General features: G+C 46.2%; 1 protein-coding gene across 2 annotated transcripts in view; it reads left to right on the top strand.

Annotated features, from left to right (window-relative positions):
- Positions 1-763: 763 nt before the first annotated feature.
- CARNMT1 (carnosine N-methyltransferase 1) overlaps positions 764-22846 on the top strand; it is a 59336-nt gene continuing 37253 nt past the window's right edge. The window contains exons 1-2 of one of the 2 annotated variants that reach the window (XM_085895498.1): positions 8551-8783; positions 9049-9169. In XM_085895498.1, the coding sequence (XP_085751624.1) occupies positions 9078-9169 (92 nt within the window). In that variant the 5' untranslated portion in view covers positions 8551-8783; positions 9049-9077. Of the gene's footprint in view, positions 1022-8550; positions 8784-9048; positions 9170-22846 lie in introns of those variants that run through there. The other variant, XM_085895496.1, reaches the window with a different exon arrangement.

Genomic DNA, 22846 nt, shown 5'->3' on the forward strand with positions numbered 1-22846 from the left:
GGAATAGACAGTTGAGAATATATAGATGGTGTTGTATAGCGGAATGTGAAGGAAGCTCACATTATCAATGTGAATGAGCCAACGTCCTGGGGAGAGGGTGCACATGTGTGAATAAAGCATTGTGGTTACGTCCTCCATACTTCTGAGTTGTTTCGTCCACGTGGAATATGCGGACTGGCATAATTCAGTGTATTCACCTGTCCAGGATATAACAAATTTGCGACGATGGTTGTCGCTTGTTTCGGAACCCAAAGAAACAAAGAAGCATATGGCTGTGTTTGGAAGTAATGGGGCTTTCGATGAGAAAGTGGAGTGCTCTGATGACTATGTGGACAAAGTCTTATGACTATTTGAAGGAGCTGTTGGCAGAACATTTCACTCCTAAACTCATCGGCCATCGTGATTGTGGAGCGACGCAAATTTTGGATGGCCAGCCAAGGAGAGCACGAGTCCATGGCGAACTCGGTCGTACGTTTGAAGCAGCTTGCTTCTACATGTTCGTTTGGAGGATTTCTAAAGGAAACCTTCAGAGACAAATTTATGTCCTGACTTCACCCAAAATTGTCCAGAACACAAAACAAATTTGCTGTTAAAGGCAATTTTATCTTTTGAAGATGCCAGAGTGAATTGTTTGTCAGAAGAATTAGCTGGCAAGGCTAACAAGGAGCACGTGGGCAGCTACGCAGCAAGAACCGATGACGGCACGACAAACCGACTGCAGTAGTGCAGCCGGGCGAAGAGCAGGAGTGCCATTTTACAGACCGTCGAAACGTACGTGCATGTGCTGTGGACTGTCAAGACGTCCATGCAAGTGCTGTCGAAGGAATCACCACCTTGAGAAGTGTCCACTTCGAGATGTGACCTATTACGAGTGCCATAAAATGTAAAAAAAAATGTGCCCCATGCACAGTTCAACCCAAGATGCAGATTCGTTGGTGAAGGACAACATGGATTTGGACAGTGATCAGGAAAATGACTATGAAGGCTCAGGCTCATACTGTAACAGTCAACAACCCATAAGGTAAGCCAGTGAGGCTCACTGTGACAGTAGGTCACCCAGAGATTGTCATGTAACTTGACATGGGAGCATCATGCTCAACTGTTTCAGAAACTGTATACAGTATTGGGATAAGTTATCTGAATTTCCATTGTACAACAACAACATAACTTTATATAGTTATCCGGAGGAATTGGTTCCTATTGTTGTATGTACCAAGGCACCAGTACGGTATGGGGATAACCAAGAGTTCATGTTAGAACTTGTTCTTGTGAAAGGGAGTCGTCTGTCCTTGCTTGGGAGGGATGGGCTGAGTAAGATTGGGAAAGTATCTTCTCCGTTAAAAGTGTTGAAAAGCCCATGGTTTCTGTCCCTCAATCAAGTCAATTTCCACAAGAGTTTAACAAGCTGTTAAATTAGAATAGCCCCTTGCAAAGCAAAGCGGAGGCTATTCAGAAGGCCCCCAGACCGAAAACAATTGTTTCGGTACTGAAGTCATTTTTGGCATGCAAAGTTGTTCTGTCAAGTTTGTCCCAAACTTATCTTCCAACTTGCACCCCCAATGACCTATTGAACCAGTTCACAAAGTGGACATTGTCTGCAAAGTGTGAGGAGACATTTGTGTATGTGAAAACCGTTCTCACAGGTGACCGTTTTGCTACATTATGACCCTAAGAAACCACTGGTGTTAAGTGTGGATGTCGTCCCCAGGGGTTGGGGACGGTGTTAAGTCAGAAAGACCAACACCATATGCCTCTAGAATCCTCAGTACTGCAGAGGAGAATTTTTGCGCAGCTTGAGAAGGAATGGTTGGCAATTGTGTCCGTCATAAAGAAGTTCCATTTGTATTTGTATAGCCGGAATTTCAGGCTGGTAACGGATCACCAGCTCTTGACGCGTATATTTGGACCAAAAACAGGAATTCCAACACTTGCTGCAGCGAGACTGCAACACAGGGAATTGTCGTTGTCAGGGTATACTTACCAGATAGAGTACCGTACCTCTGAGAAAAATGCTAACGCAGATATGTTGAGTAGATTACTGGTAGCTGATCCAAATACTGTGGATCCTGAGGAAAACTACCCATTACCGCAAAACGAATTGAAGAGTGTGCTAACAAAGAAGCGGTCTTGACCAATGTGTATGAGTGCACTATTTTGGGTTGGCCTAATCACAGTACGAACAAGGCCATCCCACCATATTGGTGTGACAGACACGAATTGTCAGCACATGATGGATGTCTGTTATGGGGAAGATCTGCAGTTATACTATCCCCACTGAAAGGACACATGCTTGCAGAATTTACATGAAAACCACCCAGGTATGTGTCGGATGAAGGCCCGAGCCACATCATCCATTTGGTGGCCAAGTCTGGATGTGGATATGAAGGACAGGGTTAGGTCATGTCCTGATTGTGCGGACACAAATGTCCCCAAAAACCGTTCCGCTTTTATTGGTCATGGGCTATGGAGCCGTGGTAATGGATCCACATAGATTTTACGGAAGTTCAAGGTCAAATTGTTTTTGATGGTTGCAGACAATTATTCAAAATGACTTGAAATTTTTCTCATGCTACTATTGTTTGGTACAACAACCAATGCTACTATTGTTGTGCTAAGATCATTGTTCGCCCGGTATGGTTTATCGCAATACATCGTGTCTGATAACGGACCACAATTCATTGCAGATGAATTCACAACATTTTTGACATTGAAAGGCATAGATTACACATTATGTCCACCATACCATCCTGCGAGTAATAGCTTGGATGAGATAAATGTTCAAATATTCAAGAGAATGTTTGAGAAATCTGACAAATCACTAACTTTGTATCACAAAATAGCAAATGCATTTTTGCATTACAGGAACACTCCTCATACGACAATTGGTGTAACTTCGGCAGAATTGTTTTTGAAAAGAATCCCCAGAACTCGTTTATCTATGGTCAAACCTCATTTACAAAGAAAGGTAGAAGGTAAACAAAATGCTTCTAATGTTTACCGTGATGGTCCCAACCCTAAAATGAGATAATTTGACTTGTATCAACCCGTCCATGTCAGAAATGTGAGAGGAGGAAAGGAAAAGTGGATTCCAGGGACGGTGGTAGCTATTAAAGGTCCACTTACTTACCTGGTAAAATTTCCAGGAAATAATCGTTGATATGAGCAAGCTGACCATCTGATAGCTGACGATTCAGGTAGAAATGAAAATGCTCAAAGCAGCAAAGTTTACCTGGGTATGAATCAACGTCAGAGGTTCTTGATGTAATACAGAGAAATATACGGTAGTCACCTGACTTAGTAGTTGAACCCCACTCACCTGTTCAACATCGTATTGTTCCTCAGACATTGTTTACTATTATACAATATACGTAATTTGAGTAGTATGTGCTTATGCAGTTTTTAGCCCCCCATTGGACTTAGTCTGAAACGGGGGCGTATGGATTTGGTCCTTATTTTGTGTACGTGCGTGGGTGCGTCTTTGACCATATTTCGGACATGTATGGACCGATTTTATTCCTACTTGGCAAAAAGACAAAACATGATGGTGTACATATGCAAGTCATCTTTTTTCGAGATCGAATCCAAGATGGCCGACTGGCGGCCATTTTAGTTGTAAAAAACCCAATGTTGAACATGTCCTCAACCATTTCTCGGACATGCATTTATTGATGTTAAAACTTGGTGCACAGATAAAGAGTGATGGCTTACATATACACATCATTTTTCTTCGAGATCAGATACAAGATGGCTGACTTGTGGCTATTTTGTTACTTAAATGTGTCCCCAACCATTTCTCAGACATGCGTGGTCCAATTTTGTTCAAAGTTGGCACAAGCACAGTACATAATATCATACAAGTGCACCTTACTTTATTTTACGATCTGATCAAAGATGGCCGACTGGTAGATTGGCGGCCATTTGAGTTGTACATAAATATATGGGCTAGCCCTTTAACTCCTCACAGCAAACTTATTAAAAACAACGGGGGCTATGATATTTTATGTCTTTTTTACCTGCTGTTTGTGTATTTCTTTGACTTTTTTGCACTCCTGAACCGCTAGACGGAATGATTTGAAAACTTGTGGTTGAACTCGGGTTGTGCATGGGGAGGTTTTGTGGAGTAAAGTTAATTTATAGTCCCCAGGGTTCAGGGTAGGGGGAGCACCCCAATTAACGATAATGTAAATTTGTATGGAATAGTGCTGCCTGGTGGAAGTAGCCATTACAAACGATACAACAAATGAGAAAAGACCACACTGTGGTCACAACCTGCGATGCAAAAAAACAAACCCCAGGCAGTGTATAGTCAGCAGAGGTCTACAGGCCTAATGTGTTAGGCCCACAAGAAAACCAAGATGACGGCCGCATCATTTCGTCTCGGTGCCATGGTGGGTGGAGTCTGGAAGCTGTCCGACAAATGGGTGCACATTTAAAAAATCGACCACCAACAAGAACCACAACAATAGCAATGTGGAGCTCATATCGACCTGCCACATATGTCACAGGTAAAAATAAGCCATTTCCAGAAGAATTACCCCTACCATACAATGCTAGCGAGGAGGAACCCATAAACTAGTGAGGAACCTGTAGCCAAAAGGACGGGTTCCTCGCTAGTTAAATTAACACAGTGCTGAAAATCAACATGGCGGCCAATGACAAAAGAGGGCCATCCATCTATTTATAACAGCACATACTGTTGTGGGGGAAGAGGGGCTGAAATTGAGAAAATAAAAAATGATAGAAGACGATAGAGTGAAAGAAGAGTAGAAAATTGTAAGAAGAGTAAAAGAAGGAAAAAGTTTGGATTATGATGAACCAGACTCTTTTACAGAGTATTGGAGCTGCCGAAGCAGTTTCTTGGCAAATTACATAACGGGTGGTTTGCCATTGCCTTCTCAGTGTTGTTTGTCAGTGCTCTATCCTTTCAAATGCTTTAAAGTTTAAACAAAGAAACAGCATGTACCATTGTTAAGTCTTTGTTATGATTCAGCCAGGGGTTGGGTGTGAACCACTGACCTCCTCGACTCAGAACAGATGCTCTATCGTCTTTACCATTACATCACTAATCCACTGAGTTGAAAAAGAGAAAATACTGGAACGACACTCAGTCGAGTTAAGTGCATACCTCTGCCAGGTTGAACAGTTTATGTTTTGTATCCCATTGATATATGCCACATGTGGATCTGGACCAGACAAATTTGACCATAAAAATAATTGGTGGTTGAATTCAGTGAATGGATATGTAAATCCTCTTCAAATTTCAAGTCAATTGGATGTAAATTAACAATTTTAGAAATTTGGCCCATGTTGACCTTTAAAATAATTGATGGTTGAATTCAGTGAATGGATATGTAAATCCTGTTCAAATTTCAAGTCAATCGGATGTAAATTAACAATTTTAGAAATTTGGCCCATGTTGACCTTTAAAATAATTGATGGTTGAATTCAGTGAACGGATATGTAAATCCTGTTCAAATTTCAAGTCAATCGGATGTAAATTAACAATTTTAGAAATTTGGCCCATGTTGACCTTTAAAATAATTGATGGTTGAATCCAGTGAACGGATATGTAAATCCTGTTCAAATTTCAAGTCAATCGGATGTAAATTAATGATTTTAGAAATTTGGCCCATGTTGACCTTTAAAATAATTGATGGTTGAATTCAGTGAACGGATATGTAAATCCTGTTCAAATTTCAAGTAAATCGGATGGAAATTAATGATTTTCAAAATGTAACAAAGTTGTTGCACCTTTGGCCGATGTTCATGTTTGGACCTTTGCACCTCAACATCAATAAGCTTGTTGCTGATGACTAACTCTACCATTTCGTGAAGTTTCGTGAAGATCACTTTAAAGTTGTGACCTGTAGGCAATTACCATACAAGCAAACCGACAGATAGTCAGAATTGCAGGCCAGACTAACCAATGTTCAGCACGAACGAATCTTCTATTTCCTTGTGAATCTGCCGAACTCCACCCACACATCAGTCGATAGAGAGACAGGGGTGAAAACATAACCCTCAAGGCTCCGTTCACCTTTAGTGGCAAAGGTAAAAATGAAAGGGAGAGGAGTGTGTGTGCGTGCGTGCGTGTGTCAGTGTCGGTATCGTTACAATCCTGACTATAATTCAAGGACTGGTGTTTATTTGTGGGTTTGTTTGTCAGGCTTCTCCTATAATTCTGGCCCAATTGTAGCCAGACTTGCTCCAGAGGATCAGCGTGACCCCAATTAATGTATAGTAGTGTTTCTATCTTTGCCGGTGGTCTTCTGGCGGTGTGAGGGGGGAGGGGGGACGCAAATTCTCCATGTAAATGTGTATCATGTAGCGCCGCCACCAGGTGGTGGAGGGTATTACACGTCTCCACCATTTTCAGTGCTGCATTCCTGTCCCTATGTTTTCCAGTGCAGTGAGGTGTTTTGAATTATAATTCAAAACTTCATGGTATATTTTTCGTGGTATATTTTTGCTTCATGCACGTAACCTGGGTTATTTATTTTGCCGATACAGAGCTGTCACTTGCCGATACACCGCTGAAATAAATGTATGCATCAGAAGAACGTGTTGCATCCTTTGAGCAAGATCACCCAGAGGGCAGGAACTCTGATAATCTCCATAATTCTGGTTTCAGAAGGTAGAACAGAGTCCTCCCAGGAAAGTATCCACCTTCGTTTCAGTGAAGGATCATGATTCATGGGCTAAGTTGTGAAGTTGTGTTGCTCGCAGAGTTTTGTTTCTGAGGGCTCTTTTCAGGATCATCACTGAGCCCCGGACAGCCTCCAACTGTAGTTTGTGGTAATGTTCCCAGGGGTGGTTTGTAGGATCTTTGTGAGGTTCTTTATCATACCCATTGTTCCAATCATCACTGGTACAATGTCGGTGCTCTTCAGCTTCCAGGACCTTTTCACTTCATTCTCGAGGTCTTGATATTGTTGTGGTGCTGGGGTTCGGTGGCGAGGACGACCGCCAAACGGAGCAATAGGGCCGTCTCCCACCGAACACCGGAATTGAAAGGTCGTCACCCCGGATAACTCCGGAGTCGACGGGTCACTTAAAGGACCGTGGTCGCCAATATTTTGACGGCATGAGGTAGGGTCCAATTGTCTATTCCAATTTACCTTAGTACACACGCCGTGTAGCTACCGGGGAAGCCACACCCTCGGCCGTCTCTGTGCGAACCGAGTCGCATGGACCGACTCAGGTCTGGCTTAAACGAGTGGGAGTTAGCAGAGCCGAGCCGGTCTCAATGACAACTTACGGCACAAACGGCCTCACTAATTCTAAAGCCTGCACCATGCTGGGTCAATGATAGAAAGCACAGACAACGAGCTGGTACATTTAACAATTGGGGTTTATTTTTAATGGGTATGGGGAGGGGGGGGACAAAGAGCAGAGTTATCCGAATAAAAGAAATGCAATTTACAATGAACACAGGCACTTAAAAGTCTCTACTTACAGGATGGACGCAAAAAACACACACACACACACACACCCAAAAGAAATGAGGCCAGTTGGCCTTTATTTGACCCTTCAGTTCGGGAGCGAAGGCGAGCTGAGGGTAAGAGTTCAGTTGGGCACCTTTCTGCCTCATGCGGTCTGGTCGAGATGAGCTGGTTCGGGGGGAGGGGGGACTCGAACTCACACCTTCGTCGCCACACCAAGCACCAGGGACCGGGAATGATGCAACGGACACCAGCCAACACGAGAACGGACCAGACGAGACGAGTACTTGCGGGCAAGACGAGAACACGAGCAGGCAAAACGAGGACAAACAAGGCGACGAGGCTTCTTCCTTTTTGCCAGCCGGATTGCCCCCACTATTATTCATTCTTCACTTGAGGTGGGAGTGGTCCGTCCTGAGGTAGCTCGCCTCATTGGATGGGGGCGTGTCGGGGGGGGGGAGGGGGTGTCGGGGCGTCTCAGTGGCCTGCCCCCCCGAAGAGGCTCTGTAGTTGTTTCTATTTTTGCATATGTACTGCCGAAGCGAGTACTGGTATTCTGGCTTCCCATTGGCTGGAGGAAACGCTCCATGGATTCTTCGGAGCGGAGCCTTGATCTGAGGCGATGGAGGCTCCGCCCACGCCTTCAGCCAAAAACACGTGGACAATGGAGTCGGTGCGCGAAGGTTTGGTTGGGTGGCGGAACGAAGCAGGTGGTGGTGTTGTTGGATATAAAAAAAACTAACTACAAAATAACTCGCAGCGCACATACACTTAATCACCCATTAAACATAGGGACGAGGCCCTAACTATAAACACATACTTATCGAGATAACTGAGGTACGGGGACCGCTGACTGTGCAAAAGGCTTCCAGATCTGTAACAATATATTTGCTCATTTTCTTGATTTCTGGTTTATTTAGACCAAAATCACTGGATCCTGAAAGCCTCAGTTATAAATAGACAAAGGTCCGGTCAAATTTGAACCATTCATGTTATATCATTCGATCACCATGAAGAAAATGGCCGTGGGCAGTGACGTCATTACGTCACAGTTCAGGACGTCACGACGTACCGTCCACACACGACTATTATAAGTTACACACGAGTAAATTTCGGATCGATGAATCAAAAAAAAAGGAAATTTTTTTTCTGGTGAAAATGACATTATTGTCTTGCACCGCAATCGATCGACAAGCGGATACGTTTGAGTATTTTTTTCGTCCGTGTCGAATTCTCTGAGGGGAATTCGCGGCTCATGCGCACGATTCCGTGGCCGGCGAACGTCGGTCCGTTGACATTGGCGCAGTTAGGCCTCGGTTTCAATGGTTTACCTCACAAAACGTGATGTTCTGTTTTCTCGGTTATTTTATTAATTCGCTTTAAAGTAAATTACTTCGAAGGTTTTTCGATTGAAAATTTGTAATTACCCAGCGAGCACGTAGTGTGTGTGTGTGTGTGTGTGTGTGTGTGTGTGTGTGTGTGTGTGTGTGTGTGTGTGTGTGTGTGTGTGTGTGTGTGTGTGTGTGTGTGTGTGTGTGTGTGTGTGTGTGTGTGTGTGTGTGTGTGTGTGTGTGTGTGTGTAAGTAATCAAGTGTGATCTGATCAGACCAAGGGACCGTGAATCGATGAGTCAGCATGGTGGCTCGGGCTCGGGACGTCGAGTTGGAGTGTGAGCGACTGGAGAGCGACCACTTCTGGCGAGTGGTTAATGCTTTTCGCTCTTACAGGTATGAGTATGATCCGGTCTTTTAATACCGAGTTTTAAACACATTAACCCGACAAGCTGGTGCTCGAGTTTTAAAGAGATTAGGAAATGTTAAAAAAAAAATGTCCCAAGGAAGGAGTGTAGTTTGGCATTGTCACGTCCAGTGTACGAAACACCGGGGAAAACACTCGTTACACTGCTGGTCTCACTGTTCTCATCCCCACAACCCCTTCCATAATTAATTTAACCTGATAAACTGTGACAATGAATTATTGGTATGATGCCCAATTGCCTTCTCCTGCCTCCAACTTCAACGTTTCTTGGAAGCAGCGTTGCCACAATTAAAGCTTCACCGAGGCGCGGAAAATGGACTAAAAGGAGCTCGATTTGAGAAAAAAATTCAAAATCGCCTAAAGGCGCAAACCCAGGAGTGCAGACCGCTTCAATATGTGGTACGTCCTTCCACCCCGTCCTTGCTTCCACCCCGTCCTTGCTTCCTTCCTCCCGTCCTTCCTTCCTTCCCCCCGTCCTTCCTTCCTTCCTTCCCCCGTCCTTCCTTCCTTCCCCCCGTCCTTCCTTCCTTCCCCCCATCCTTCCTTCTCCCCGTCCTTCCTTCTCCCCCGTCCTTCCTTCTCCCCGTCCTTCCTTCCCCGTCCTTCCTCCCCCGTCCTTCCTTCCCCCGTCCTTCCTTCCCCCCGTCCTTCCTTCCCCCGTCCTTCCTTCCCCCCGCCCCTCCTCCTTCCGCCCCGTCCTTCCTCCTTCCTCCCCGTCCTTCCTCCTTCCTCCCCGACCTTCCTCCTTCCTCCCCGTCCTTCCTCCTTCCTCCCCGTCCTTGCTTCCACCCCGTCCTTGCTTCCACCCCGTCCTTGCTTCCACCCCGTCCTTGCTTCCACCCCGTCCTTGCTTCCACCCCGTCCTTGCTTCCTTCCTCCCGTCCTTGCTTCCTTCCCCCCGTCCTTCCTTCCTTCCCCCCGTCCTTCCTTCCTTCCCCCGTCCTTCCTTCCTTCCCCCGTCCTTCCTTCCTTCCCCCCGTCCTTCCTTCCTCCCCCCGTCCTTCCTTCCTTCCCCCCGTCCTTCCTTCCTCCCCCCGTCCTTCCTTCCTCCCCCCGTCCTTCCTTCCTCCCCCCGTCCTTCCTTCCTTCCCCCGTCCTTCCTTCTCCCCGTCCTTCCTTCTCCCCCGTCCTTCCTTCTCCCCATCCTTCCTTCCCCCGTCCTTCCTTCCCCGTCCTTCCTTCCCCCCGTCCTTCCTTCCCCCGTCCTTCCTTCCCCCCGTCCTTCCTTCCCCCCATCCTTCCTTCCCCCCCCCCCATCCTTGCTTCCCCCCCGTCCTTCCTCCTTCCTCCCCGTCCTTCCTCCTTCCGCCCCGTCCTTCCTCCTTCCGCCCCGTCCTTCCTCCTTCCACCCCGGTCCTTGCTTCCACCCCGGTCCTTGCTTCCACCCCGTCCTTGCTTCCACCCCGGTCCTTGCTTCCACCCCGTCCTTGCTTCCACCCGGTCCTTGCTTCCACCCCGTCCTTGCTTCCGCCCGTCCTTCCTTCCTTCTCCCCGTCCTTCCTCCCCCGTCCTTCCTCTCCCCCGTCCTTCCTTCCTTCCCCCCGTCCTTCCTTCCTTCCCCCGTCCTTCCTTCTCCCCCGTCCTTCCTTCTCCCCGTCCTTCCTTCTCCCCGTCCTTCCTTCTCCCCCGTCCTTCCTTCTCCCCGTCCTTCCTTCTCCCCCGTCCTTCCTTCTCCCCCGTCCTTCCTTCTCCCCGTCCTTCCTTCTCCCCCGTCCTTCCTTCTCCCCGTCCTTCCTTCTCCCCCGTCCTTCCTTCTCCCCCGTCCTTCCTTCTCCCCGTCCTTCCTTCTCCCCCGTCCTTCCTTCTCCCCGTCCTTCCTTCTCCCCGTCCTTCCTTCTCCCCGTCCTTCCTTCTCCCCGTCCTTCCTTCCCCCGTCCTTCCTTCCCCCGTCCTTCCTTCCCCCGTCCTTCCTTCCCCCGTCCTTCCTTCCCCCCGTCCTTCCTTCCCCCGTCCTTCCTTCCCCCGTCCTTCCTTCCCCCGTCCTTCCTTCCCCCCGCCCATCCTTGCTTCCGCCCCGTCCTTCCTCCTTCCGCCCCGTCCTTCCTCCTTCCGCCCCGTCCTTCCTCCTTCCACCCCGTCCTTCCTCCTTCCGCCCGTCCTTCCTCCTCCCGCCCCGGTCTTCCTCCTTCCGCCCCGTCCGTACTTACTTCCTCCCCGTCCGTACTTACTTCCGCCCCGTCCATACTTCCTTCCCCGCCCCGTCCTTGCTTCCGCCCCCCTCTTGCTTCCGCCCCGTCCTTGCTTCCGCCCCGCCCTCCTCCCCGTCCTTCCTCCCCCCCCGGTCCTTGCTTCCACCCCGGTCCTTGCTTCCACCCCGGTCCTTGCTTCCACCCCGGTCCTTGCTTCCACCCCGGTCCTTGCTTCCACCCCGGTCCTTGCTTCCACCCCGTCCTTGCTTCCACCCCGTCCTTGCTTCCACCCGGTCCTTGCTTCCACCCCGTCCTTGCTTCCACCCGGTCCTTGCTTCCACCCGTCCTTCCTTCCTTCCGCCCGTCCGTCCTTCCTTCCACCCATCCGTCCTTCCTTCCACCCCATCCAGGAAAAATGAAGAAGAACAACAACTGTTATAACCCACCGTGTATCGTTCGTTACAAGTTTGTTGTTTCGTTACCCTCGCCCAACGAGAGGGGTATTGCATTTGGGTTTGTTTGTTTGTTTGTCTGCACAGAACTTTGGTGTTTTTCTCTGCAACCGCTTGTTGGATTCAGACGAAATTTTCACTAGCGGAGAAACTACTCATGTCGACTGTTTTAATGATAATTATGATGTCATATGTCACGTGTTGTGGCAGCCAGACTGGAAAACCCGAAAAACTTTGTACCTCTGTATCTATGAGACCACAGCAAGGAATTTTTTTTTTTTATCCGAAACGCTACATCCGATTGGTGTGAATTTTTTTTACCCCGTGGGGTCTTCCACCCCGCGCCGCTCGCATTCTCTCTTTTCTTGTGTACAGTTCATTTGAACGTCTATTTCTCCATTATTCGTGAACAGAATTCAATGAAAATTGACAGGCATATTCTAGACACATGCGCAGGCATTAACTGAGCCCAAAGTGCGATTCCGGCCCTTTGGGACAAGGAACGGCCCATTTTGGGCCATTTTCTTAAAATTGTTATTTCTCAGTTATTAGTGGACGGAACTGAACCAAACTTGACAGGTATATTCTTGAGACCATTCCCCTGGCAATAACTGAGCCCAAAGTGCGATTCCGGCCCTTTGAGCCGAGAAACGGCCCTTTCGGCCCATTTTCTTAAAATTGTTATTAAAAAATAATGATTAAATGCACCGGGCGATGCCCAACGCATAATTAAAAAATTAACGCAAATGATATAAATATGAAACTAGCCTCACCCTTGTGAGGTGTTTTGGTTTCTTTTTTCTGATGCGATGAAAATCTTACCAAGTTTCAAAACTACCTGTCGTCCGTGCTATCACTCACCTGAGAATTGAACGAATGAACTCCCACGGGATATATTTGCAAATCGAAATTGTTGAGGGTCACTCGGGATAAAATGGTCCACAATTTTTTTTTGGTGAAGTCATTGGTCGCATGATTCAGCAGCCATTTAACCTTCAAATATCTTCTCTGAAATGATTGAACAGATTGAGACGAAACTTTACACTTATCACCACCTATTCCATGGGGAACAAAAAGTTCACACATGATGCCATAGGTCACATGGTTTGGCAGCCATATTGGATTTACCCAAAAACATAAAAATCTTCTCCAGAACGGCTGGACAGATCAAGGGGAAACTTTACACAATTGTTCCCCAAGGCATTGGTGTACAAGTTTGTTCAGGAATTATTGATAGGTCACATGGTTTGGCAGCCATATTGGATTAAAGAAAAATATTAAATAATGTTTTCTCTGGATCCGCTTAATCAATCAATGTGAAACTTCACAATTATGATCGAGAAGTGATGGGAAATACTTTTCTTAAATTTCAACCTAATTGGACACATGATCTGGCAGCCAGAATTATTAATTTTTTTTGATCTGGGTTCTTTTTTTTTGTTGAATAAGGCTCACTTGGCTGTGCCTGGATGGGTTTGAGGGTAGAGGAGGAGCAGCTGAAATGTGAATTCCATCCAGGTTCCTCCTGATGACTTCATCTTTGCTTTTTGCATGTTCGGGTTCCTTCTGATTACTCCAATGCAGGACTGTACCTATTTGGTCTTCCATTTGATTTTAATTGAATTCATTTTAATCCCATTCTGAATTCAATTTAATAATAATAACCATCATGGGTCAGGGTCGCGTATCCAATCAAGCCAGAACATCTTGGTACCAGGTCATCACTGCCAGCAGTTATAAAGTGGCAGTTCTAATTTTCTCTTGTTACATAACACCAGTACACAAACGGCACACAAAATACACCACACAAAATGACACAAACGCTATACAAAGCAAGTCCTGGTGAGGGTCTGCAATATCTGATTGCTCTTTTTCTTGTTTCCCTTGTGGTTTTTTTTTTTTTTTTGGTATTGTCGAGTTTATATCAGGACGGTAAGGTCACACTGCCTATTGAGGAAGTAACCCTCAGTTCTCCACTGGGCTACATTTTAAGCGTTGTATAGTTGCTTCATTGCACTGCTTCCTTTGGACAAGGGTGCAATTTTTATTTCAAAGCACATCATTTTGTGGTTTTATAGAAATACAAGGTACTTGTATGTTAAGGTATTGATATGCTCTTTAACATTGATCGTTTATTGCCTCCTCCTCCTCTGAAGGTGAAGGAGGTTATGTTTTTATCTCTTTCTGTCTGTGTTTGTTTGTTTGCCTCTTTTGTTTGTGTGCAGATCATCTCAAAAAGTTGTGGAGGGTGAAATTTTGAAATCCGGATGAAATTTTGTGGACAGGTTGGGTGTGTGACGAGGACGAACTGATTAAATTTTGGTGAAGATCCGAATCTGGATCTGGATACGAGAATTATTTAATTTTTAAAGTGATTCTTCACCATCGAAGATTGGGCAAAAAATGATATTGTACTGTATAGCATGATATTTCAAAAATGCATTGGGCCTGATATGTTCTCGTCGAGGGGGTATGTGCTCCACCGAGTGCCCTTCTAGTCATCCTGTTTTTAGCTTTAATATCTGGAATTTAAATTCCAGATAAGATATTGTCATCACGTTCCGTCCATCTCCTTTTTTGACTTCTCCGGCCAAACCGTTGGGCCAATCGGGCTGAAATTGGCAGCAATGTTCCTCTCCTGACTGGTAACAGGAATTGCAAAGCCCGTTCCAGTCACATTACTTTAAGTCGGTCAAAATGGCCTTCAAAAATCTTCTCCAGACTTACCAGTCAATGCTACCAAACTTGGGTTCCAACATTATGTTTATTACAGGGTCCTGATATTAAATTACGGAGGTAATGCCAATAACGTGACCGGAAGTGTCAAAATGGCCGACAGTCAATTTTTGGGAAAAATCACTTAAATTCCTTCAAAAATCTTCTTCTCCCGACCCACCAGTCAGAATGCTACCAAATTTGGGTTAGAACATTAGGACAGGGTCCTTATATTAAATTGCAGAGGCCATGCTGATCACATGACCGGAAGTGTGTCAAAATGGCGGTCCTGCAAATTCCTTCTAAAATCTTCTCCTGATCCACGAGTTAAAATGCTACCAATTTGGGTTACAACATTAGGATAGGGTCCTGATAAATTGCGGAGGCCATGCTGATCACATGACCGGAAGTGTGTAGAAATGACCGACTTGGTCAACTTTTTGGAAAATCACATTAATTCCTTTAAAAATCTTCTCCAGACCCAACATTCAGAATGCTACCAAATTTGGGTTACAACATGACAGAGTCTTGGTGTAAATTGCAGAGGTCATGCCAATCACATGACCGGAAGTGAATCAGAATGGTGGCCTTTGTAAATTTTTGGGAAAATCGCATAAATTCCTTCAAAAATCTTCCTCTCCAGACCCATCAGCCAGAATGCTACTAAATTTGGGTTACAACATTGGGCCAGGACCCAGATCAACTATTTTTTTTAATTTAATTTCTTTTTATGTGCAGTGGTTCTTTTTTATTTTCCTTACAGTTTTTGAAGAGTATTAAAACTTCGAGACAAATAAATAAGGCCTACAGTGGTGTTTGTTTTTCTAAATTAATCGATGATGAGAGTATAATTATTGATAATTATTTTATCTGAAGGATCTGATAATATAGACTGTATTATTAATGGATCTGAAGGTAGAGTCGTGATCATCACTGCAAAGTGTGGTTTGCTCGTTTTCCTTTCTGAACTGCTAAAAACGTTGGACCAATTCATCATTTCAATCGTTTCCCTGAGCTGCCAATAATTTTCCTGAGATGCCAATCATTTCTATCATTTGTCAGACACACCCAAATTCTTCCCCTCTATTCTTGGCCTCCTGTATCTATCTATAGCAGCCGCTCACGATGCTCACCCAATCACATGCTTTGTTTTCTGCACCCAGAGGTCAGAAACCCCTGTCATTCAATCATCGTGCTGCAGAGTGCTGCGCCTTGAAAGAAAGTAAACTCGCCCAAATTTTGATGAGGCACGGCAGCCGTTTGTGTAGCACGGCAGGCAAGTCTGAAGGATCCCAATTGTGCGCCTATGGCGCAGTGTTGGCAGCACTACTTGAAAGCTCCGTAGCATGACGTGGTGTGACGCAACAGCAAGAGGTGATGATGTCATCCCGCTACCGGCGTCCGTAACGCCATCATGGCTCTGAGACTATTTTTTTGATCGATGGAAGGAAGGACGTACCAAATATTGAAGCAGCTGCACTGCTTAAAAAAAAAAAATAATCATGCCCGTGTCTGAAGGGAGCGGTGCAGTAAAAAAAAAAAAATTAAATTAAAAAAAAGTTCTGTTTTTGTGTACATGGGTATGTGGGCACACATGACGAAACTGTAAACACCAATTTGCAGCGCGTCGCTGCGTCCACTTTCTGCCAGTGCTCCAGGGACCTCCGTCTGGCTATCCCCCGGCAGATGCCTGGCCCGTCCCCATCTCCTTGAGATTCCGATCAACCACGAGGCACGTGGTCAGTCCATTGGCCTCCCCCACTCACGAAGCTCCCTCGCTGAGAGAATCTGTTGAGCAGGATCAGCGTCAGGAAAATGAGCCGCATGTCCATACAGCGGCAGGTGACGCTCACGGACGATGCAAGTAACAAATCTCATTTGAGTCTCTCTCAGCAACCACTCGTTCGACACAAAGTCCGACCAGCGATAACCAAAGATTCTCCCAAGAGACCTAGTACCAAAGGAATTAAGTCTCCCTCTCAGATCCCTGGTCAGAGTCCAAGTCTCACATCCATAGTGCAAGACTGGAAGCACCAAGGACCTGAAGACTCGGACTTTCGTCCTCCCGCACATTTACCGGCAGCGTCACACCCGATGATCCAGTGAATCCATGACTCCCCAGTCCCGACTCAGTTGCCTAATGACCTCTGGCTCACAGCCAGCAGAGACATGAATATCACTGCTAACGTACGTGAATCTCTCTGTGACCTCAATATTCTCACCAAAAACATGTACAAACAGGATAGCAGCATCCATGATGTCATCGAAAGCCTGGGTCTTAGTTATGACCCAGGAAACTCGTAATCCCATTGGCTCCGACTCATCATTCAATACCTTGAGGGCACCCCAAAGGATATCGAGTCTCCGCAAAGATGACTGCATTATCTGTGAAATCAAGGTCAGAGATCTTGACATTCCCAAACGATGCACCGCAGCTTGAACTCTCCGACATCCTCCCCAGAATCCAGTCCATACAAGTGCTGAAAAGTGTGGGGGCCAGTACACACCCCTGACGAACTCCAGTAATAACTGGAAATAAGTCAGAGATGGTACCACCACACCTCACAGCACTTTCAGTACCAGAGTAGAGTTCAGATATCAGATCAATTCGTTTTGGTGGCACCCCACGAAGACCAAGAATCCTCCAGAGGGCATCCCAATTCACTGAATCAAACGCTTTACAGAGATCAACATAGGCTGCAAGCAGCCCCTTGCCAAAACTCTCGTCTGCGTTCGTTTAGTACCCGAAGAGCAAGGATATGGTCAATCGTTGACCTCTTTGGTGTGAAGCCTGACTGCTCTGGGCGCTGGTGCTCAAGTCATGTGGCAAACGCTATCAATGGCCTTCAGAAAGACCTTCAGATCAGCATGGCCTCTAGAATGGTGGCAAACGCTATCAAGAATTATCTGAGCAAAGACCTTGCCCAGCACTGAGAGCAGCGTCACCCCTCTGTAGTTGTTGCAGTCCTGGCGATCACCCTTCCCTTCCCAGACAGGGACAACAAGGCCCCTCTTCCAGTCAGTTGGGATGATGCCTGTGTTCCAGGTGGAGCACAGAACTGCATGTAACGACATGAGTACAGCATTTCCACCACCCTTGAGAAGTTCAGCATGGATGCCACAGATCCCAGGAGCTTTACCCCATTTCAACCGGTTCACTGCAGCCTGTGTTTCCACAAACGGAGGTGGATCACAGTTGATTGGAGGGTCAGCAATAGGGATAGTAACACCCCTGACATCCAACTCAACAGCTGGTGGATCAGCCTGGTACAGCCGCTCAAATTAACCGGCTCAGCGGGCTGCTAAATTCAATTCTAGAGTTTAAATTTTGAAATTCTGCTCACATTAAGAGATTCTGGAGGTTTTAGCATGTGCGGAAAAGAAATAAAGCCAGGAACGCTGGTGTCTTTGGGCGTTTATAAGCTTTGAAATGTATCCAGTGATGACGATCAGGTATTTAATGATATGAGTGAGGAAAGTGCAAAAAAAAACTTTATCATTCAAAAACCATTGCAGCCTCTTCCAAATCAAGACACTGGTGAGCAGGCCAAAAAAATTGAAAATTAAGACCCCATTGAGGTACAGTGAAGTGAACAAGAATAACCCCTTGATAAGGGTTAATTAAATAAGGTCGTTAATTATCTTCAAAGGGGTATTTACATTAACCCAAACACCCAATTTTAATTCATGCACTACCTTGAATTTCCCTGAGTATGCGTGCAAGGGCATACTCAGGGAACATACTTTGGGGCCGCTAGGTTTCATGGTTTTGTATTGATGGAGACGGATGGACAGAAGGATACACACTGACATTTAGTAGTATACATTGTTATTATTATTCTTCTTTTGGCTGCTCCCGTTGGATGATCCGCTGTCGTGACCCCTGTCTCCATTTCGCTCTGTCCTCCACATTTTCCATTGTCACACCAACCACCCGCATGTCCGCCCTCACCACATCCATATACTTCCTCTTTGGCCTTCCTCTTCTCCTCCTACCTGGCAGCTCCATCCTCAGCATCCTCCCGATATACCCCGCACCCCTCCTGTGCACATGTCCAAGTCATTTCAATCTCACCTCTCTCACTTTGTCTCCAAATCTTCCTACCTGCACTGTCCCTCTAATATACTCATTTCTAATCCTGTCCATCCTCGTCACTTCCAACGAGAATCGCAGCATCTTAAACTCTGCCACCTCCAGCTTCGCTTCCTGTCTTTTTGTCAGCGCCACCACCTCCAAACCATACAACATAGCTGGTCTCACTGTTGTTGTTCGTCTTTCGGCTACTCCCGTTAGGGGTTGCCACAGCGGATCATCCGTTATGATCCGCATACTGATTTGGCATAGGTTTTACGCCAGATGCCCTTCCTGACGCAACCCTGGTCGCCTCTTATGTCACAGGGATAAGGATTGGGTTTCGCCATGATTCCGGGCTGCCCCACACCCTCTCATAGCACGGCCTAGCACAGAGCACCCATCCTCAAGCGATCCTCCAACCCAAGCCTCCGAGTAGCCAGATTACAGGCCCACGCCACTATGCCTGGTATATAGCTAGTCTCACTACTGTCTTGTATACTTTCCCTTTCACTCTTGCAGATACCCTTCAATCACAAATCACTCCTGATACTCTTCTCCACCCACTCCATCCTGCCTGCACTCTCTTCTTCACTTCTCTACCACACTCTCCGTTACTTTGGACAGTTGATCCCAAATATTTAAACCCATTCACCACCTCAACTCCTTCCAACCGCACCAGTCCACCACCCCCCTCTCATTTGCGCACATGTACTCTGTCTTACTTCAACTGACTTTCATTCCCCTTCTCTCCAGTGTGTACTTCCACCTCTCTTGGCTTGCCTCAGCCTGCTCCCTACTCTCACGACAGATCACGATGTCATCCGCGAACATCATCGTCTATGGAGACTCCTGTTTGATCTCGTCTGTCAACCTGTCCATCACCATTGCAAACAGGAAAGGGCTCAGAGCTGATCCTTGATGCAATCCCACCTCTACCTTAAACCGGTCCATCATTCCTACCGCACACCTCACCGCTGTCACACTGTCCTCATACATATCCTGCACCACCCTTACATACTTATCTCCCACTCCCGACTTCCTCATACAATACCACAACTCCTCTATTGGCACCCTGTCATAAGCTTTCTCTAAATCCACAAACACACAATGCAACTCCTTCTGGCCTTCCCAATACTTCTCCATCAACACTCTCAAAGCAAACATCGTATCTGTCATGCTCTTTCTTGACATAAAACCATATTGCTGCTCACAAATCATTTCCAGTACACTTAATACCAGTATACTTAATCTCCACTCCTCAGGCATCCTCTCACTTTCCAAGATTTTATTAAACAATCTGGTTAAAAACTCCACTGCCATCTATCTATCTATCTATATTACTAAAACTCTCGTATGTATGTTCCCGAAATACAGCCAAAACTGTACACGATAGCGCAAAAATATTAGGGCTACCGTACTCGCCATTCTCCTGCGCTGTGCAGTATCAAGTTTCATTCAAATCGGGCAATAAAAAAATTATTAAAAAATCAATTCCCGATTCAGTCAAGTACTCTTCAGGAGTATTTGATCAATGCAAACAACCTCAGCGGTATAGTTCGCTGGAGCTATCTTTTTTTCTTTTCTTGAAATGATTTTTTTTATCAACCACTGTCGCAACTGGAACCCAACGGGTTCACGAGTCGTCCAGTATACTGTATTACTAAAACTCATCTTGTATGTATGCATGTTCCCAAAATACAGCCAAAACTGTACACGATAGCGTAAAATTTTTAGGTCCACCTTACTCACCATTCGCCTGCGGTGTGCAGTATGAAGTTTCGTTCAAATCGGGCAACAAAATTTTTTTATTAAAAATCACTTCCCGATTCAATCAAGTACTCTTTGGGATTATTTGATCGATGCAAACAACCTCAGTGGTATAGTTCGCTGGAGGTATCTTTTTTTTTTTTTTTTCTTGAAATGATTTTTTTCATCAACTGCTGTCACAACGGCAACCCAATGGGTTCATGTGTCATCTAGTCTCTCCTAAACATTTCCATGCCTCCACTGGTATATCATCTGGCCCAGTTGCCTTTCCACTCTTCATCCTTGTCATTGCTGTCCTCACTTCATCCTTACTAATCCACCACACTTCCTGATTCACTATCTCCATCTCTCTCTCTCTCTTCTCTTTCTCTTTCTCTTTCTCTTTCTCTTTCTCTTTCTCTTTCTCTTTCTCTTTCTCTTTCTCTGTCTCTTTCTCTTTCTCTTTCTCTTTCTCTTTCTCTTTCTCTTTCTCTTTCTCTTTCTCTTTCTCTTTCTCTTTCTCTTTCTCTTTCTCTTTCTCTTTCTCTTTCTCTTTCTCTTTCTCTTTCTCTTTTTTTTTCTTCATTCATCAGCTCCTCAAAGTACTCCATCCACCTTCTCAACACACTCTCCTCACTTGTCAGCACATTTCCATCTGCATCCTTTATCACCCTCACCTGCAGCACATCCTTCCCAGTATACATTTTTATTAATTATTATAATTCTGCTGCCGTTTTGCAGGTTTTTTTTTTTTTTTACCTCCACCTTCTGAAATTGACGGAGGTGATGTTTTCGCCCCTGTCTGTTTGCGTGCAGAATATTTCAAAAAGTGGATAGCTTCGGATGAAATTTGGTGGACAGTTTGGGTGTGTAATAAGAAGGAATTGATTCGATTTTTGGTGAAGATCTGGATTCGGATCCGGACCTGATATTTTTTTTAATGTGATTCTTCACCATAGAGTGAGAGAGCTAAAAACGATATACAGTAGAGCGTGGCATCTCAAAAAGTTATGAACGGATTTGGATGAACCTTTGTGGACATGTCAGGCATTTGACAAGGAAGATTCATTTTCAGTGAAGCTCTGTATCTGGATCCAGATATAATATTGTTACGGCTGTGGAAATTCGCAGAACACCATATTGGTCCTTAGTTAGTTATGCCGATAAGTCCGTGTTCAGTTAGATTTCCCCACCGTTGTTTAATGGGAATTATTCGTGTTAACAGGGCTGTGATCCTTTGAGATAGTGTTTTCCTTTACTATTGTTATTTTGGACCAACCACATTTTAACCACCTTCCCCGCTTCGCCAACTGCCGATCCCCATCTCCACAAACCAAACCACAACCAACTACCGATCCCCTTCTCCACAAAGCAAACCACAACTCTCGATCGGTGGCGCGTGGATTTTCCCGCGCGCCGATCGGGGAGCTCGTTCGTCATTGGTCGGTTCGTGGAAGTGAGGCGCTGGAGATTAAAAAAAAAACGCCCCCTTTCTCGAAGCTTCCCGCAGGAGCTGGAAGGAGGGGAGGAGCAATAAACAGGGAGGAGCGAGGCGTTGGAACTGGGGGATATAAGGGCGTGCAGGACACCAGTTGAGGGCTTTTTGTCGTCTTCGGGTTGGTGGTCGTCTTCGTGGTGGTCTTCTTCGTGTGCATTGATGGTTTCGTCGTCGTCGAGGTGGTGCCTTCTCCTTGGGCACGCCAAGTCGTGTGTGTTGTGCGCAGTGGTCTGGGTCGAGGCGCGAAGGACGCGGACGGGAGGCAACGCTTTGCAGCTCTGCCGCGCAGCCTGTGCACCCGGGAGGAGAGTGCCGGAGAGAGCTCGCCCACCATCCCACCACGAGGGTGCAGATATCCTGCAACGGTCTCGTGGGGTCCGTTCGGTCAACCAGGCTCCACGCCATAAAGGTCTACGGACCCTGTCTGACGCCCTCGTCTTTGAGGGTGGCCTTTTCCTTTCTTTTGAATGAATGTTGGTGGCGCCGTGTCCTGTAAGTGACTACATAATTGCTGAGAGACGGTCGTAGTGCTTTCACCTTGCTCGTGTCTTTGTCCCCGTCCCGTGCATGATTGTTTGCCTGTATACGTGTTCTTGAATACCTGCTTTGATTGCATGGCTGTATATGTGCCAGCGTGAAAAATAATATATGTGCTGGTGTGAATGTTACCCGTTCGTCGTGTCTTTTTTCCCCCATTGGAACGCCATATTGCATCTCGGAATATTAGTTGGGTTTTAAATACCCGTTAAATAAATCGGATCCGGCGAGGTCGGGCGATTAATACCCGCTCGGTTATCACTGCAGAACGGAACGGACCGCTTGAGCGGTTCGTGTCCAAGCCGACCTGCGCCGAGGTACGGTCTCCCGGTAGGCTACCCGTGCAGGTACTTAGGTATATCGATATTTGGCGGTTGACCTTATTTTGCGCGGGTAGAAAATTGGCTAGGCCGTGGTGGGGTTGAAGACCCACCCGTGACAGGGTTCCGGCGTGGTTCCGGAAGGTCACGACTGAATTGTCCGTCCGGTGGGCG

Source organism: Eptatretus burgeri, chromosome 9, assembly GCF_056783735.1.
Source record: "Eptatretus burgeri isolate ZD-2024b chromosome 9, Ebu_testis_v1, whole genome shotgun sequence".
Taxonomy (NCBI): Eukaryota; Metazoa; Chordata; class Myxini; order Myxiniformes; family Myxinidae; genus Eptatretus; species Eptatretus burgeri.